This window comes from Drosophila persimilis, unplaced genomic scaffold, assembly GCF_003286085.1.
Source record: "Drosophila persimilis strain 14011-0111.01,24,50 unplaced genomic scaffold, DperRS2 tig00000191-arrow-pilon, whole genome shotgun sequence".
In the NCBI taxonomy this organism is placed as follows: Eukaryota; Metazoa; Arthropoda; class Insecta; order Diptera; family Drosophilidae; genus Drosophila; species Drosophila persimilis.
This window is the reverse complement of record NW_020825298.1, coordinates 5,854,901-5,872,021: the sequence shown is the minus strand read 5'-3', so window position 1 is coordinate 5,872,021 and position 17,121 is coordinate 5,854,901. Positions and strand designations below refer to the sequence as shown.

General features: G+C 43.3%; 1 protein-coding gene and 1 long non-coding RNA gene across 2 annotated transcripts; one reads left to right on the top strand and one right to left on the bottom strand.

Annotated features, from left to right (window-relative positions):
• Positions 1-247: 247 nt before the first annotated feature.
• LOC113565622 lies at positions 248-8,602 on the bottom strand. Its single transcript, XR_003408697.1, has 3 exons — positions 8,472-8,602; positions 3,475-3,530; positions 248-570 (listed from the first exon to the last, which is right to left on the bottom strand). It is a non-coding gene; the product is annotated as an uncharacterized LOC113565622 (long non-coding RNA).
• A 2,879-nt stretch (positions 8,603-11,481) lies between these two features.
• LOC6588813 (myb-like protein I) lies at positions 11,482-16,890 on the top strand. Its single transcript, XM_002015138.2, has 3 exons — positions 11,482-12,090; positions 13,321-13,680; positions 13,756-16,890. The coding sequence occupies exons 1-3, from the start codon at positions 11,940-11,942 to the stop codon at positions 15,504-15,506; spliced, it is 2,262 nt and encodes a 753-aa protein (XP_002015174.1). The 5' UTR covers positions 11,482-11,939; the 3' UTR covers positions 15,507-16,890.
• The last annotated feature ends 231 nt before the right edge of the window (positions 16,891-17,121 follow it).

Below are 17,121 nucleotides of genomic sequence, written 5' to 3'. Positions count from 1 at the left end.
CCCACTTATCGGACTCTTTCACTGTTCTTTTTTCTTTTTTGGTTTCTTGGGCTGAAGAATTTGTTTGGTTAGGTGGGAGTTACATAATTGCTTATCGCCCTTTTTTGGGAGATTTCTTAGAATTTTTTCTGTTTTCAGCCTAATTCTTATAGCTGGCAAGAGGGAGGGTTAAATGGGGTTTTAGGTGTTAAGGAGTGACTGATAAAAACAGATAAATATTAATAATATTTATTTATTTATTGCAGAGATATTATAATAATAATTCAGTGAAACTATATACATATTTGTGATAACCCCTACATATATCTCCTTTCCTCCGTTTGTGACTCACTGCCGGCCTTCCAGAAAGCCTCCAGCACAATTCGAGGGTTCCATTAAGGTCTTCTCCGCCTTCTCCTCCTTTGAGCAATCCAGTGTGTATCCGGAGTCAGATTTTGCTCAGTTCTAGTCTTTTATGGGTCCTTTTTTACATGATATTCGTCAGCCATTTTCTTACTCTGCTCTTGCGCCCAGATGTGCCAGAGCATCTGGCATCTGGTTCTCGAGAGAATATTTACAAGCATGTAAAACCTGTAGAACGGGATGTTTCACAAGTTCTATTAGCATTTTCTGATATGAGAATATGCATCAGTAAATATTAAAGGGTTATGTAAGTGCTATTTGAGGTTTATTCATGGATAAAGAATCCAGCCATCAAGAAAATCTACATATAGAATTAACTAAGAGGAACATTTTTTTGTAGTTTTACTGTAAAAAAAAACTGGTATGCCTCGTAAAGGCAAACAATTTAGAATCATTCTTTGAAGTTTTCCCCAAAAGCAAACAAATTGTAATCCAGTGTTATCCCACATAATCTAAAATCCAGCCCAAATATGATAAAGTTTTCTAATTTTCGTTCTTAAGCATCTGTTAGTTTTGATTTCTCCCACAAAGCTCCTCTCTTTCGTTGGCATATCCGATTTCAGATCTTCTCCATCTTTCAACGGATCTTCTTCCTACGTACCTTCTAAGCGGCGTGTAATGCACTAATTGCTTTGGGTAACAGTTAGATTTCTATAACTAGAAACGCACACACACACGCTATCCGCCCATACCCCCCTGCCCATATCCACTCCGAATGACAGGTTGACAAAAGCTAAACCTAAAAGCTACGGACTACAGACTTTTGAGCTCAAAGCAACAAATAATTTCCAATTAGAAAGAAAAAACTCGCTTGGACTTGATTTACCCCAAAAAATCAACACCAACAACAACAGTGACAACAAATAGCATTATGTGAAATTCTAATAATTTCATTACGAAAAAAAAGAAAGCCACACAATTGTTGTTGCTGCTGTGGCGCTGTGCTGTGCTGTGCTGCTTCTGCCGAGCTTTGACGTCGCTGCGTGCATTGACTTTCCATTCTTGTGCCGCGGCCAGGGCCAAAGCTTCGAGTGTTTGCGAGTGTGTGTTTGTGTGTGTTTTGTTTTTGTATGTTTTTGTGTATTTGCTTTCATTATTCTAATTTCGTTAACCAAAAACACAGGCAAACTTCTCTAACCAGAACGAAAAAGATCTGTCACAGAAACACGATGTACGATGCTTGATTCTAGAACTTAAAAGTGAAACTTTTGAAAGGATTAGCAACATTATACATTTTCTATTGATCTACTGCGATATATACGATAAGTATGCTATATGTACATATGTATGTAGGATATATGCATTCTATGAGAAGTGGTAGTCCTGTGGATCACAGGCATTCCATCTTCTTGTTTTACTTATTTATATTTGTACTTAGTATATTTTTTGTGCATTGACGAAAACAGGCGAAAACTTTCTTTTAAAAACTCTTAAAGTTCCAGAAATCTCTAGAAATTGTTGTGGAAAATGCCTGATAAATAACAGTATTACTTGGAACTGCTATGTATTGGCATATGGTTTTCCTTATACTGACAGCTTTAATGATCCTATAGGGAAGCCATTTGGTAGCCTGTTAGATTATATTTACATATTAAGGGGCAACCCCCGGCTCCCTTTTATGCATACTTCCCAAATTTTTCTGGCAGGCTTAGTAGTGGATATTCTAGCAGATTTCTTATAAGTGATCTTCAGTGATTTAGAGCCGCCCCGTTTTGGAGTCAATTAGGAAAGTTCGAGTTAGAGACGTTCGACTGTGTGGCATAAACAAAGTGTTTATCAACGGAACAACACGCCAACAAACGGCGTAAATAATGAAAACAAACTCGTAAATGAAATCAAGTTGAATGCACACACACACACGCACACAGAGATGGCAACAAAAATTATAAAATTGTTATTATATGACGAATTTCTTTCGGATACTTAACAACAACAAAACTTGCACGATAAAAAGAAAGCAGCAGAAAGCTGTCTGTCTCCCGGTCGCCTCAGTCAGTCGATGGACGTTTCTACATGTGACGCCCGACCCGACCGCCCGTTCGCCCGACCGACCAACCGACCGACCGACCGAGTGTTCGTTCTGCAAAACATAACGCAAGAGAGCAATGCTCTCCCAATCTCCCACTCTCTCTCTCTCTCTCTCTTACTCTCTCACTCATAAGTGAGCTTTTTTTTGGCTTTGCAATCGATCATTGAACTTTGGTTGTGAAAACTAGAGCAAGACCCAAATTTCTTCACAACGCCAGTGCATACACACGCACTTAGCACACGCAGACATGCTCGGTGCGAGTGTGTGTGTGTGTGTTATCAGCTTCTCTTTTGCTCCCACTCTGTGGATAGCTTTCTTTCTGTCTTTCTTTCTTGCTGCGCTGCTGCTGTTTGCTACTGCTGCTGCTACTGCGGGTGCCGGCTGGTGCTTATTGCCATTACTATGTACCTCTTAAGCCCGTATGACACCTCTGCCACGGTGCAGCAGCTGCAGTGCAGCTGTATAAGCCTTGTGGTAAAGTATCTTAGTCAGAGGATTATACATAATGTATTTCAACTGCTGCTCAGATTAATTTCTACTGCTTATCACAATTAATCAATTTTTTGTTCCCAAATATTTGGAATTAGTTCTATGGGTAAAATATTGTACATTGAGCAGGGAACAGAAAAAACAACATATATTAAAAAAATATACACTTTATGATTAATAATTATTGTGAGTAGAACAACCTTGTAAAACAAGAAAAGCTCCCCCAAGCTCAAATCAGTACTGTGTCCTTACAGAATCGTTCAAAACGATAGAAATTTTCGCTAGATGTAATAAATTTTAAAATTTGTACATATATGATAAAGCTTTAAATATTAAATAATACCAACAAAATTATATGTCACAGTCTATGGTACTATATGGATGGAAAATCCAACCTAAAATCCCTCAGAATTTTATGGCCAACATCATACAGGCTTGCTTCCCCATGTGGCAGTATCGCTTATGTTAAGTGATTTCTCAACTGCTGCCTTTGTTTTGTCTTTCATGGCTTTCATGGCTGTGTTCTGTGATAAGAGTCATAAATATACCCATACCTATTTCTATGGATGTGCATGTGTGTTAATGTGTCACCGGTCAATACGCAATAGACCTGAAAATAATAAATAAATTGTTAATATCAAATTATAAAGCTATCTGTGAATCATTCGAAAATTGGGGGCACGTTTGGTTCCAATTGGTTTCATAACTAAATATTTGATGACAATTATATGATTAGTATTTCCAAGGAAAATTGTATGCTATGGTGATAATGATTATAAGATATGGCTTTTAGACATATTATACTAGAGGCAAGCCCCCAGCGCCAATATCTGGCGACGACCCAAAACTTTCTTATATAAGGGAGATAAGATTTTAGTCTGATTTTCTAGACCCTTCCAATAATTAAACATACATTATATTAAAATCGAATTAAATCATAACCATTTGAAGGAATAATCGATCTGCAAGGGTATCTAAGACCTCGGACTCCGAACAACCCCTCTCTTTTTGGTGGCCTGATAATACTCAACTGGTTCTTTCATCAAAAAATTACTCTTGAGAACTATTAAATAATAATCAAATTGATATTCTAGAGCTATCAACCAAAAGTATAAATGTTAGCTAATCTTCAGTTTTTTTTGGATCAGTACAATAACAGGAAGTGCGTTTTACTTGTTTCAAAAGATCGTGTATGGCAGAGATATGGATGGGTCATAGAAAACCTATTTGGTTCTTAATAACTGATCAATAAAACGTTTAAATTGGATCGGCACTATACGATATGCTATCCACACATATAAAAGTTGGTAGGGGGCCAAAGAAAGTTCTTGGCTCGAATGGAAACCGTTATGGATATCTTTACAGATAAATTTCGGTTTCGTTTGCGCCACTAAAGAACGGTCTGATATCAAAAGTTGCTTGGATTTGGGGGATCTCCGGCCTTTCACAAGTGTATGAGTGTGTGTGTGTGTGTCCGAGAGACGTTTCGAGGTTCGGTGTGAAAGTTGTAAGCTCCGGCATACGCCAGCCAACACATAGCTGTTGTTGTTATTGGTGTTGCTTCTGAGATTTTCGGCAGAGGAAGAGCAAGACCACGGGCGACTGTGAGAGAGTGAGTAAGTGAGCGATGTGAGGGCCTGCGTGTGCGTCTGCGGGAAGTTCATTCACATTTGCACTCATTACGCGGCCAAACGTTGGCGTCGCTGCCCCCGCACACACACAGATACACGCGCTAGAAGTGTTTATATGGGATGCAAGCGCCCCTCTAGTGATGCTCTCTCTCTCTGCTCTCTGCTCTCTGCTGTGGCCGTTGGTTTGAGTGAAGACGATGATGATGATGATGATGATGTGGCACTGCTCCCGACTGCACATAATAATGATATTTTCTAAGCACACTTTTCATCACGTTGCCGCTTACAGGTGTCCCGGATTGATTGCCAAGTCCAAGCCCAGCAAAACTGTTGCGCCTCGTTTGACGTTCGTCGTACGCCTCGCCTCCCGTTTCTGCTGTTTCTGTCGTTTGTGTCGTTTCTGTGTCATGTAATAGGCACAACGGAGTAATGTGACTTTCGAGTGCCCGACCTGAACCCGTCCCGTGCCATAACGTCCCGACCCCCCGCCCACCACCACTTAAGCAACGTGCTCCGGGTCTATCCCGGGCGAATGGTGTAAGCTCCATTGCACCTCTCTCCACTCCACCCCACTCCACATCGCAACCCTACACATAGACCGCTCAGTAGGCCAGCTAGCAATCGCTTCGAACTCGCACAGTCACGTTTGCTGCTCACGTTTTTCTAGCAGCGCAGCCAGCGTTTGTCCATCGAACAGGTTGGATGTTGCACGGCGCGGGCTCTGGTCTGGTCTGGTCTGTCTTCTGTGTCTGTGTGCCAGCGTAACACAGTTTGTTAGAAAACGGGGGCTACCTGGACAATGGGGTGGGCCGTAGTAGGGGATGAGGGCAGTAGGCAGTAGGCAGGGGCCTGGCTTGGGCCTGGGCCTGCCTTTGAGATGTGGTGACGTCCAGCGTTGCTGTGGTAATGATTGTGGCATATTTTCTCACGTTGCACAGCCGGACCAAACACAGAGCCAGTGGCCAGTGGCCAGTGTCCAGAAACATCTATGATGATGATGATGATGTTGAAGCTGTCGATGCAACACTGCTGCTGCTGTTGGACACGCTTTCGAGGTCAAGAGACGTGGACTGGTGTGTCGTAAGCACAGAGCAATGGAAAATTTATACAGGAAGCACGCCAAGTTCTATAAATGAATAGATGGAAACACATTCATATGTACCTGAGCAAAGGATAAACATTATTTCAGGTATTTGGAGGATATTTATAGAAGGTAGGGTTCGTAATAGGACTACAGATAAAAGAATAAAAAGAGGTTATTTGTTATTAAAGTTTTTTCAAAACTCAAAGAAGTATTATATGTTTGATGGCAAGGACTGCCTGCATTGATACGACTATTTAATGTAAGAATAGGTGAAAGAACTCATTATTTTCATCTGCTTTTGCCAGGGCACATTCCATTCCTCTAAAAGTTGTTTTGAATACATTCAGTATCACCTTGTTTCTCTATAGACCATATCGGTCATTCCGCACACCTGAAATTCCACACAAATTTACGTACGAGAGAGCAGTGCAATTCGTCTCGGAGTCTGCTCTGAAATGTGTTCAGCAATTTGTAAATAAAACCTTTTGCACTTGACAAATATATTTGCTCTGTAATTAAACAGAAATGACTGTGCAAAATCACATTGCAAAAGTTACATAATTTGCCCCGCGGGAGCTTCGAACGGCTGATCAGATCAGAACCGGACAAAGAACGAATTTGTATGTGCACCGAGTGTAAGTCAACGATTGTAATAATAAATTGAATTGCATGCAATGTCATTAAAAAATGTATTTCCAATATGTGTATTTGTAGGTGTATTTACACAGCGGATTTATGCCTGTGTATGGAGGTGATTGCTATAGAAGTAGGTGTGTATTTGATAGCAAATGTATAGCACTGGAAAATAGAAATTATGCATACTTCAACTCGGTATTACTCACTGAGTTTTAGTGGATATAGAATTAATAATTAAACATCTACGGATACATCCTGAAATCTGCTAAATTGTGGAACAGCTATAGACTGTTTAGTACCATAATTAGCGCGATAACTACTTAGCTGAAGATAACATTAACATTTCGGTGGGATTTATCAATTCGCTAACTATCTTTACTGCGTCCATAGCTCTGGATTATATGCCTTAGACAATACGTAAACGACCTATACGAACAATATCTGACAGATAAGCCTATACGACAAGAAGTACTTAATTCAATTAAGGTGTAATCGATATTCTATATAAGCCTTATCAACGGGGAAATCTCACAGACTTTAGCTTTTGAATCAAGTAATTGTAAGTATGCGAAACATTTAAAAAATATTGCGTGCATTTGTGGGCACTACACCCCGGCAGTTCCTTGCGATTCAGGGCCATATAAATCTCATTAGGTCATAGGATTCGAATGCATTTAAGTGGCTTGCATTCATGCAGGAACTGGCCTCGTTTCGCTGGGAAACATCCTTCAATTCGATTTCTACTGCACTGACCTATCGTACTTTATTCCCAAAAAGCCAGCAATGTATCTGCAGCACTGTCACTCCAATGTAGGTTATATGGCCGCATAGCGTTACAACAACAACAAAAACAGAACACGTTACCACAGAGCGCATCATAGCATCTGCAATCAATCTGTCCACTCAACCATTGTACATTTTCACTACCTCAACAACACGCAAAAGTAGCGAAAGAATGTTGGTTGGTATTCCGACTAGGAAATGCCCTGTATTCAGTGGAGAGTGAAAAAGAGGATATAGACTTTTTTACGAAAGAACATTTTGGGTAAACCCAACCGCGAAGGCGAAAAACCCATAGATCTATGGGAAAATCGGAAACAATCTTAGATTCCAATCTAAAAACCCCACGCGGACCCAATCTACCCTCACAGTTTACTACTAAGGGGTATGTGAAATAAAAGCTCGCGAAAGGACCAACCCCTCACCCTCATCCAGAGAGTGGAAAAAATAAGGAATAAGAAGAATATACCTATATTATATTGGATGGAAAGACACAGGGTGGTGGACACATAATGGCAACAATAGCGTGGAAATGTTCTTCAAGAATCGCGCAATAAGTGGAAAACACGTTAAATTGCAGCTCGACTCAAGTCGCCAACATGTGAGCTGCTGCGGCGGGCCGCTTCGCTCTCGGGAGCGTTGCACTGCTGCCGCTGACGTCGCTGCCGGGCCTGGGCACATTCCCCAACACGTGACCGAGGCGGGTGCGAGCGTCAGCGTCGCGCGCCTCTCGGTATAAATAGCTGTCGCGTTGCTATAACTTGACTGCCGATGCCAGTGCAGTGCAGTGCGGGGTGGTGCGGTGCGGTGCGGGGGGATATTGCTCTGGGTCTCTGCTCCGTGGGTGTGTGTGGAAAGGCAGGGGGAATGCTGGGGCGATAGCTTCTATTACGTTGTTGTTCTTGCAGCTGTCGGCGACGTTTCGTAACCTTTTTTGGCGTTCTTTCTGGCTGTAGTTCAACGTCAGCGTCAGCGTCAACGCTTGCGTTGGCGTTGTAACTGTTCGCACTCTCTCTCTCACTCTCACACTCTGTCCTGCATTCTTTCTTTCTCCCTGCAGCCAATGGGAGAGCGCTGATTGTGTGCGTGCTTGCGTGCGTGCGTGAGTGTGGGTGATTTATTCGAGGCTCTTCCATATTCCCTGGGTAAAATGTTAGTGCATACTCACTTTGAGCCTATAAATACTAATTGTTAAGGGTGTAATATGGGAGGTGCTCCAGAATAGATATCACTCATTTTGTGTTCGAGTATATTTGTGTATGTTTTCCAAGCATTATATCCTTATACTAATATTTCACAAGGTCTACAAAATTTTTATTTTATGGGAATTTAAGGAAATCAAATTAAATCATACTCTTTCCAACTGATTTATCTCAAATTAAAACAGAACTAGTCGCATGGAGACCACTAATATACTTACTTAGAACACTTGGACTGCACCTTGAAAGGGGTGGGTGGCCTGGAGGAGCAGCGGCAAGGTAGGGTACGAAAATAAACACGATTGGTTCGTACACGTGAATCTACTCCCTCACGTGGATATCGCTTTGATCGCGTAACTGGGATTTGTTCATGATTAGCAGCGCCGGCGGCAGCGGCGGCGGCAGAGCTGCTTGAAATTCGTCTGAGATTATTTAGTTAGTACGGACAACCAGCTGGAACCGGCTGGAAGGGTGGAAGGGGTCAAGTGAGTGTTAGGTAACAGGTGGATGGGGTAAATGTTGTTGGTTTTGTTGCTCAGAGCTGTCTGGGACTGTAGAACGATGTGTGACGAGAAAACGGAAGGCGGACTTGAGTACTCGTAAGTTCTGGCTGAATTCTAAAACTAGTTTCCATGTCCCTCCATTCCATTGATAGAAGAGATATTACCAAGACGGATATGGTAGCTTGAATCCACATCCTGTTAAGACAGGGGGAAATTAAGGATCTCCAACAACAGTCGAAACTATTAGTCTAAGAACCGTGTCCAACTAATCTTAGCACTAACCTCTTTCTTTAGTGTCTTATTGTTCATTGATTGATGATTCTATAGTTCAATCAGTGATGCATGGTTCAAATATATTTTGACAAAATCCTCCATATAATCACAATGAATTTGCCTCATATACCCCTTGTTCACACAATTTTATTGTGTAATAAAACAAGCATAAACTTGTAAATCTTCTTTGAAACTCTTAGAAATATATTTATGCCCAAAATATGTTAATTACTTTTAATAATATTTTTTCTAAATAATTCAAAAGAGTTTTGTTCACATGCCATTAATTTAATTTTATTCCGGGGAACTCCACTAAATACAAAAATTTTCAGTGATTTTCATAAACAAAACTGGTTGATATATTACCAGCTCAACAATTGTTTCGTAGAACTGATATGCACTGTTCTTACAGCATAAATATCATCCAATAAGAATGCTCTTCCTGTTCCCAGAAAAGACCGGGAGATAAAACTTATTACATATGCTGTATGCAATGCTTTTTATCATCACTTTTTCCTTTTCCTCGCTCTTTCTCTTTTTTTGTAGCCTTCCTTCTAAAAGATAATCCAATAAGATTCCCAGAATTGTAGCTACATATTTTTATATTTCTATTTTTTCAGCAAAGTTTGATGGAAAAAATCTACAAGAAACGAGCTTTTCTTTTGTGGTTTCCTTTTGCTTTTTTATTTCATTGGTGGACAAACATTTTGCAGTGTCTGTTATCGCTTTAGTTGAAGGCGTTTTGTAATCACCTTTGAGAACTTTTTTAATTCGAATTCAATAGAATTCATTGTTTTGATAGTGTCCCACAATGGTATATGTACACATATACTCACATATTTGCTTATATTTGATTGCCGAGTGTTAGTCAGTCGTCGTCGAGTATCGTCCCAGAACTTACATAATGTCTCCCGACCTTACTGTTTCCACAATTCCACTTCCTTCCCCGTTGCTTCCCGGTTGAAATGCCAGAGTCTTTGTTTGATATTGTCGTCTGGCTTCTCTTGGGGTCTTGAATTGCAACTTACTTGTCCGTCCCCAAGAGATAACCTTATCTGACAAAGGGTCTATTAATTGATTTATATAAAAGTATAAAATCATTTTGTAATGGTCGGCCATGCAGACAGCTTGGTAGCAGGATGCGAGTAGACCTCAGAGTGGTAATACTTCTGACTGCAAGTACGAGTATACTCGTATATCTGTATTTACCTTCTCGAATGGGGCCACGTGATCGTTCAAATGAGCGCACTTCCCTCTCCACGGAGTACATACTAAATATAACCATATTTGAATGGCTGTTAATTGCATGCTGCTTTTTTTCCATTTTTATTATGTAGATCTGTGCGGGCAATAGTACCGGATGCCTTTATAAACGTGTTCATTATTGATCATTTGATTGAATTCGATAGGATATACATACGTAGAAATCAGTGGGTAGCCTACAACAAAATACCTACCAACAAAATATCGTTAAAAGGGATTTTAATGCTTTTCAAAATATTCTCTAATTTTGCATCCGCTGAAACCAGTCTTCAAAGATCTTTCTCCATTCCTCTGAAACTCCTTTTTTCCGGTACATCAGCCGTTTTTGGACTACCCCCAGTGGCCATAAATGATGCTTCATCACCAAAAGTTGAACTAAGTTCATCAAGGAATTCTTGTTTTAAAAATTCACGAAAATCGCAGAAAATCATTGCATAATCAATCAAAGTTCAATGTAGATTATGTTCCTTGAGTCACCCCTATTCTAAATCGATGAAACCATTTACCATTTTTAAATTAATACCGACAATCAGTGTTTCCATAAAGAACTTTTTGTTTTGGCTTCCTTGCCTGTTTGTTGTCTCCATCTTCTTTTCTTTTGTTCTCTTTTCGTTGCTCTCCTTCTATCTATCTTCCATCAAAGGTACATACATATGTATATGCATATGCATTTGTGTTTGTAATTGCATTCTTGATTGCTAATCATGTGTTTGTTCTCTGAATATTTTTGTGTAAGACGCTTGCGTCACCCCGCCGCTACAACTGGCACACCAATACCAATGGCAGCTTAAAGCTCACACACAGACACAGAGTCTGTCATAAACACTGCCAGAATCAGTCGCGGTAGCAGTCGGATTCTCCGTCTCTGTCGCAGAGGGGCTCACGCGGCCAACAGCACCTCCTCCAGTCACCTATGGCAGCGTCAAGAGCGCCCCCGATTTTCCCCCTGCAACCAGAAGCGGCCAGGCAATCACGTTCTAGTTTCAAATGTGCAGCTCAGAACGATTTCAGACGATTTGGACGGCTGATTACTCAACAACGGCAATGTGATCGCTGGCAACGCGCGCAACAGGCAGCACCGGACGCAACATGTTCGATGGCCCCCCAATGATGGGAAAATTTCACTTTTACCAGCAGCCCGAATGCGCCAAAGGCGGTCGAGCATGTTGCGACCTGTTTGAGAGGCAACCGGAGTCGCGTGTAGCGAATGCGTGCAGCCCCAACGTGACCGAGCGCCGTCGAAGCGGGCGACCGACAGCGGAGAAATGCTTTTACAAATTCAATTGCGCTTCAGAGTTCGTCCAAAGCGGTTGTGGGGCTCTCGCGATTTCGGTTGAAACCACTAGCAGCAGCAGTGAAAACGTCAACGAGAACCGTTAATACAAGCATTCGGCCAAGTGCGCGATCCGCAACAAGACACGGCCCCGCCAGAAAGTCAAAGAAATCAGAAAAAGAAAAAACCAGAACGAAAGCCAAGTGCATAGAAAGTTTTTGTGGTTCTAAGTGGAACAAACAAAGTGATTAATTTGTGGATTAATTTCGATTTTTGGAATGCAAATATCAGTGGAACTATCATTAAGCATCTGCCACCGGAACAATACAAAAGAAAAGAATAACTGAAAAGTGAGATAAAAATATTTTCGAAACATTATGTCGATTGTGTGCACGCTGGAGCAAAAAGTGAACTTTTTCAAAGCGGCTGCAACGACCAAGAATCTGCTGATTCTGAAGAACAGCAACAATTTGGATACCCCCTACAAGCAGGATAATACCACGAACAGCCACAAGGAGTCGCAGCAATGTAGGTGTTACCAAACAACAACAAATCGGAACAAGAACAGTTACCAGTTAATCGGAAAAAGAACAAAAATTTGCAAATTTCTTATGAAAAGCGGGAGGGAGAGATAGAGAGAGAGAGAGAGTCAGCATGGATGGCCGTGCACACTTAGTCATTTTGTTTTTGTGAATTTTGTCAAGGCAGAGGCCAGCAGCAGCAGCAGCAGCAGCAGCAGCAGCAGAGAAGACGACAGCGACTGCAGTCGTTCCTCTGTTGCTTGCTCTCTGCTGCTGCGTCGAGGTTCTTGGGGGTGGGTGGGTGCCGTTGTCGTAGGGGTTGCCTGCCGGCAGCTGCGGCGTCAGCGTCGACGTTAACAGCGTCTGGCCGCTGACGTGACTGGCTGTACAAGCGTCGTGCATGTGTATGGGTGTGTGTGATGGCGAGCACATTGAACTGTAAATGCCAATTCGATGGTCACGGTGAGGGTGAGGGTGAGACGATGCGACCGAGAGCACACACAGTCCAACGCCAATCTCCGACGTGCGATTTCTTGTTTACGTTCCGACGCCGCCGTCTGTGTCTGTGTGTGTGTGAGTCTGCCTTTGTTGCTGGTTCTCTCTCTCTCTCTCTCTTCCTCTGTGTCGTCTAATTCTCGCCGATTCTTGCATCATTCCCCGTAATCATTGTGTAAATGCTTGTGCTAAAAACGAAAGCAATTTTCGAGTGGAGTTGGTTCTCCTCCCCCCTTTTTGTGGGTTGGGTTTTTGGGGGGCAAGGGCAAGGACCATCAAACAAAGAAAGTCTGCGTGTGAGTGTTTGCCGTTATTTGTGTCTGCCTCGACATCAGACCAGACCAGAGCAGACCAGACCAGCAGAGATCGCTTTAGACACATCGGACCCAACGGTTTTCGAATTGAGTGGGAACTCTTGCCAACTACCCCGATAACGGTTAGAGGAGATAACATTATAAAAGAAATGTCATAAATATGTGATAAGTGGCCGTGTGTTTCTGACAGAAACAGGAGATAGCCGGTATCTTGAGACCTGAAATTGGCACCATGGTGTTTTGTTTGCCCAAAAGATCTATGGATAAGGATAGAATTGATGATTACCAATTTGTTAGCCTGTTTTTAGGCGTCAAAAAGAGGAGGTTGTTTTTTATAAAGATAGAATGATCCCAAAATAAATATTCACTAAGAAATATCGTAATAAATATGTTAACTTATAAATTATTCCCTTACTCTCTCATTCCAGTTGCACGCACACAGCAACTAAATTCGCAACAGCAACAGCAACACCATCTGCACCAGAAACTAGTGCAGTTGCAACACTATAGCCAGCACAAGCTGAGTGGCAGCAGCGGGGACTACCCGTACGCCCCACACCACCACCATCCCCTAGCTCTAGCTGCGGGCGGAGCACACCTGACGCCCCTGAGGGATCCAGGAAAGCAGCTCTACAAGGACGCTGCAATGCCCGAAGTGCTCAGCGGCACCCCCACCAATAGCCACAACAAAGCCATCTCCAGCTCGATCTCCATGATGAACAACGTCCGCATGACGAACATCTCCCCGACGCTGTCGATGAACGGCAGCTCCAACGAGGCCACAAATTGTAAGTCCATCTAGCAGCACACCAAGAAGCCAATTTCCAATCTAACTAATCTCTCCTTTCTATTCCCATTTGCAGTGCATCCCCTGTCCATGTACGGAGGATCCATCAGTCCACAGTCCAATGACAGCGGCATGTCCGACAGTCTAGGCAAATTTTCCCAAGGCAACGGCTACGGCGACAACATGATGGGCAAGAACTCACCGAACGGCAACGGGCCCCAGTCGGCCATGACGGCCGCCCAGAAAGAGCTCTTCTCGCAGCGCAAGCAGCGGGAATTCACGCCGGACAACAAAAAGGACGAGAGCTACTGGGACCGCAGGCGCCGCAACAACGAGGCGGCCAAACGGAGCCGGGAGAAGCGTCGCTACAATGACATGGTGCTCGAGCAGCGCGTCATCGAGCTGACCAAGGAGAACCACGTGCTGAAGGCCCAGCTGGATGCCATACGCGACAAATTCAACATCTCTGGCGAGAATCTGGTGAGCGTGGAGAAGATCCTCGCCTCGCTGCCCACCAGCGAGCAGGTCCTGAGCAACACAAAGCGCGCCAAGATGAGCGGCGGCGGCTCCTCGTCCTCCTCGTCGCAAAACGATGACGGTGGCTCCTCGCCCAGCGGACACTCCCACAGTGGCTACAACGGACAAAATGCTCCACTGACACCTCTCATATACGGCCCCAATGGCAATGGCCGTCAGTCCTCTGTAGAGCCGACTGTCAAGAGCGTCCATCATATTCAGCATGCGCCTCCACCACCGCCGCCATCACACCTGCAGACGCTGGTCGTGCCCCAACCCCAACACCAGCCCCAGCATCTCTACCAGCCACAGCAGCCGCAGCAGCAGCAGCAACAGCAACAGCAACAACAGCAGCAGGAGCCCACACCCAGTGCCGACTGCAGCTCACCGCCCATCGACTCGCACAACCGCCCGCCCACCAACACAATCGCCAGCCTGCAAGTGCAGATCCAGCAGGCGCTCAATCGCAATGTGCGGCCCGAGGATCTGGACAGTCTCCGCAAGGCGGTGGCTGTCGGAGCCCTCTATAACGCCGCTGCCGTGGGAGCACAGGGTCCTCCCCCACCCGGTGCTTCGCTGTATGTGCCCGCACCGGGTCCGTATGTGGCCGCCATTAACAAGGAGCATCTGGAAGCCGCCGCGTGGAGCCACAGCGTGGAGGGAGCCGTCAGCAGCAGCGCCGTGGATGCGGTCAGCAGCTCCTCCGTTGCCGTTTCAGCCGCAGCCAGCGTGCTGAACCTGTCGCGACGAGCCTGCTCTCCCAGCTACGAGCACATGCTCTCCTCCACCACATCCTCAACATCTTCCCCCGCCTCTTCAGCCCTCTCGTCCGGCTCTTCGGGTGCCGGCTCCGGCGACGACGAGCAGGAGCTCGAGCCGCACGTCCATGGCACACATCTGGCACCCCTGCAGCTGCAGCGCAACAGTCCGCCCCATGGCGTTGGCAACAGCGATGCCAACAACTGTCTGCCCCTCAAGCTGCGCCACAAATCTCACTTGGGCGACAAGGATGCGGCGGCCACAGCTCTGCTCTCCCTGCAGCACATCAAGCAAGAGCCCAACTGCAGCCGAGCCTCGCCGCCAGCCTGGAACGATGCTGGCGACAACTCCAGCGACGAACGCGACTCTGGAATCTCCATCGCCAGTGCGGAGTGGACGGCGCAATTCCAGCGCAAGCTGCTGGTCCCCAAGGAGGCGGCCGCCGGCACTGTCGTATCGACGGTCAAACGCGATCAAATGCTGAAGACGCAGCTGGAGCGCCTCGAGTCTGAGATGGCCAGCATCAAGAGCATGATTACACTCGCAGAGTAGGCACGGGAGCAAGAGCAGTATCAGGATCAGGAGAAAAGAAAGCAAGGCAGAGGAGAGAGAGCGAAGAGACAGAGACTCTGGTTGAATCAGAGTCGAGGTTAAGTTTTGCGGAGCGCTTAGAGTAGAGCGGAAGCGAGAGGAGAGGAGAGAGTTCCATGGCGCCAGTTGTTCTCCTGACACACACATACCGAATCACACACAATTTTTGAGTACGATTATATATAGAGTACCTCCAGAGCTACATATAAGGAATGGAATTTTTAACCTGAGTCCAGAGAGTGTCCAGAGTGTTGACTATTAGAAGAGTTTATATCTATCGAAAGATGTATTTTTATCTCCATTTCTATCTCTATCTCTGTTTGTATCTGTAACTTTAAATGTATCTGTGTTTGTTCTGTAATCGTGTACTCAAAGCGTATCTATTTATATGTATCTGTGCGTTAAAGCTATATAGATCTCGTCTAAGTCGGAGCTAAACGATGAATCCCTAAGATCAACAAGAATTTCTTTCTTTCAACGTATACGCTATATAGGAGATTGGTGACCCACGCGAGTCGGGGTCACCAAAACACGTTTATGTGTCCCAAAAAGTTTCCTTATGCACAGATTGAAGATTGAACATATATATTTTGTAGGCAGACAAATGTTGCTAAGTATTTTGCTATTGTACATATTACACAATTATGCTATATGCTGTATTCCTACGATATCGTGTACATAATTTTAGTTGCAAGCTAAGCTTATTTTATTTTATTTTATACTATATTATATTTAATTGCGTAGTGAAGCAAAAAACATATACATTAACCTTTAAGAGAGAAACGCGTGAAGCACATTCAAAACTTGAGAGATGCAAGAAATCTGAAAAGAATTCGTAATATATTCGACTACTATATTCTGCAATAAATAATTTTAAAAATGTCTCCCTACCCAAAATGTTTGTCGTTCCCAATTTATTTATTGTTTTGCTGCTGCTTTATTTGGGCGCTGTAGCGCTGTAACTAAATTTTATCAAAGTTTAAGAAACTCTGAGAAAAAAACAAAGGAAATACACACTCAATTCGATATGCATATACTATATACTATATATTGTAGTTGTTGTAGATGTGTATTAGTGTTGTAGCAGCCAGTGTATTCCATGTGAGAGCGTGCATTCACCTTTGCAGTTGTATTAACTCTACAAATAACTATTTACCCATATGCTAAAGCCACACTACACAAAGGAAATGAAAGAGAATGAAACACACACAAGAAAATACATATGATTATTACTATTACTATTACAATTACTATTACTATTACTGTGCTTACGCAGCTCTATCTATATGACTATATTGATATAATGTGAATCTATACCAACTAAATACATACATGGAAATATATATATATATATATATATATACATATATATAACTCGTTTGTGTTGATCAATGAAAATAAAACTACATTTTAATAATGATGAAAGAAATCCATATTCGTTTTTGATCACTTTAATCTCTTCAAGAATGGAACAGTTTTTTTTAGGCAGTGACTGAAATCTTTAAGAAGTCCAACAATAAAACGAATTGCATTTTGTGCATTTTGTATTCCAGCTAAAAAAAGTTTCAGTACTTAG

Coding starts and splice junctions, on each gene's coding strand:
- LOC6588813 (XM_002015138.2), top strand. CDS start 11,940: ATGTCGATTGTGTGCACGCTGGAGCAAAAAGTGAACTTTTTCAAAGCG. Junction 12,091..13,320: donor CCACAAGGAGTCGCAGCAAT/GTAGGTGTTACC, acceptor CTCTCATTCCAG/TTGCACGCACACAGCAACTA. Junction 13,681..13,755: donor CTCCAACGAGGCCACAAATT/GTAAGTCCATCT, acceptor TCCCATTTGCAG/TGCATCCCCTGTCCATGTAC.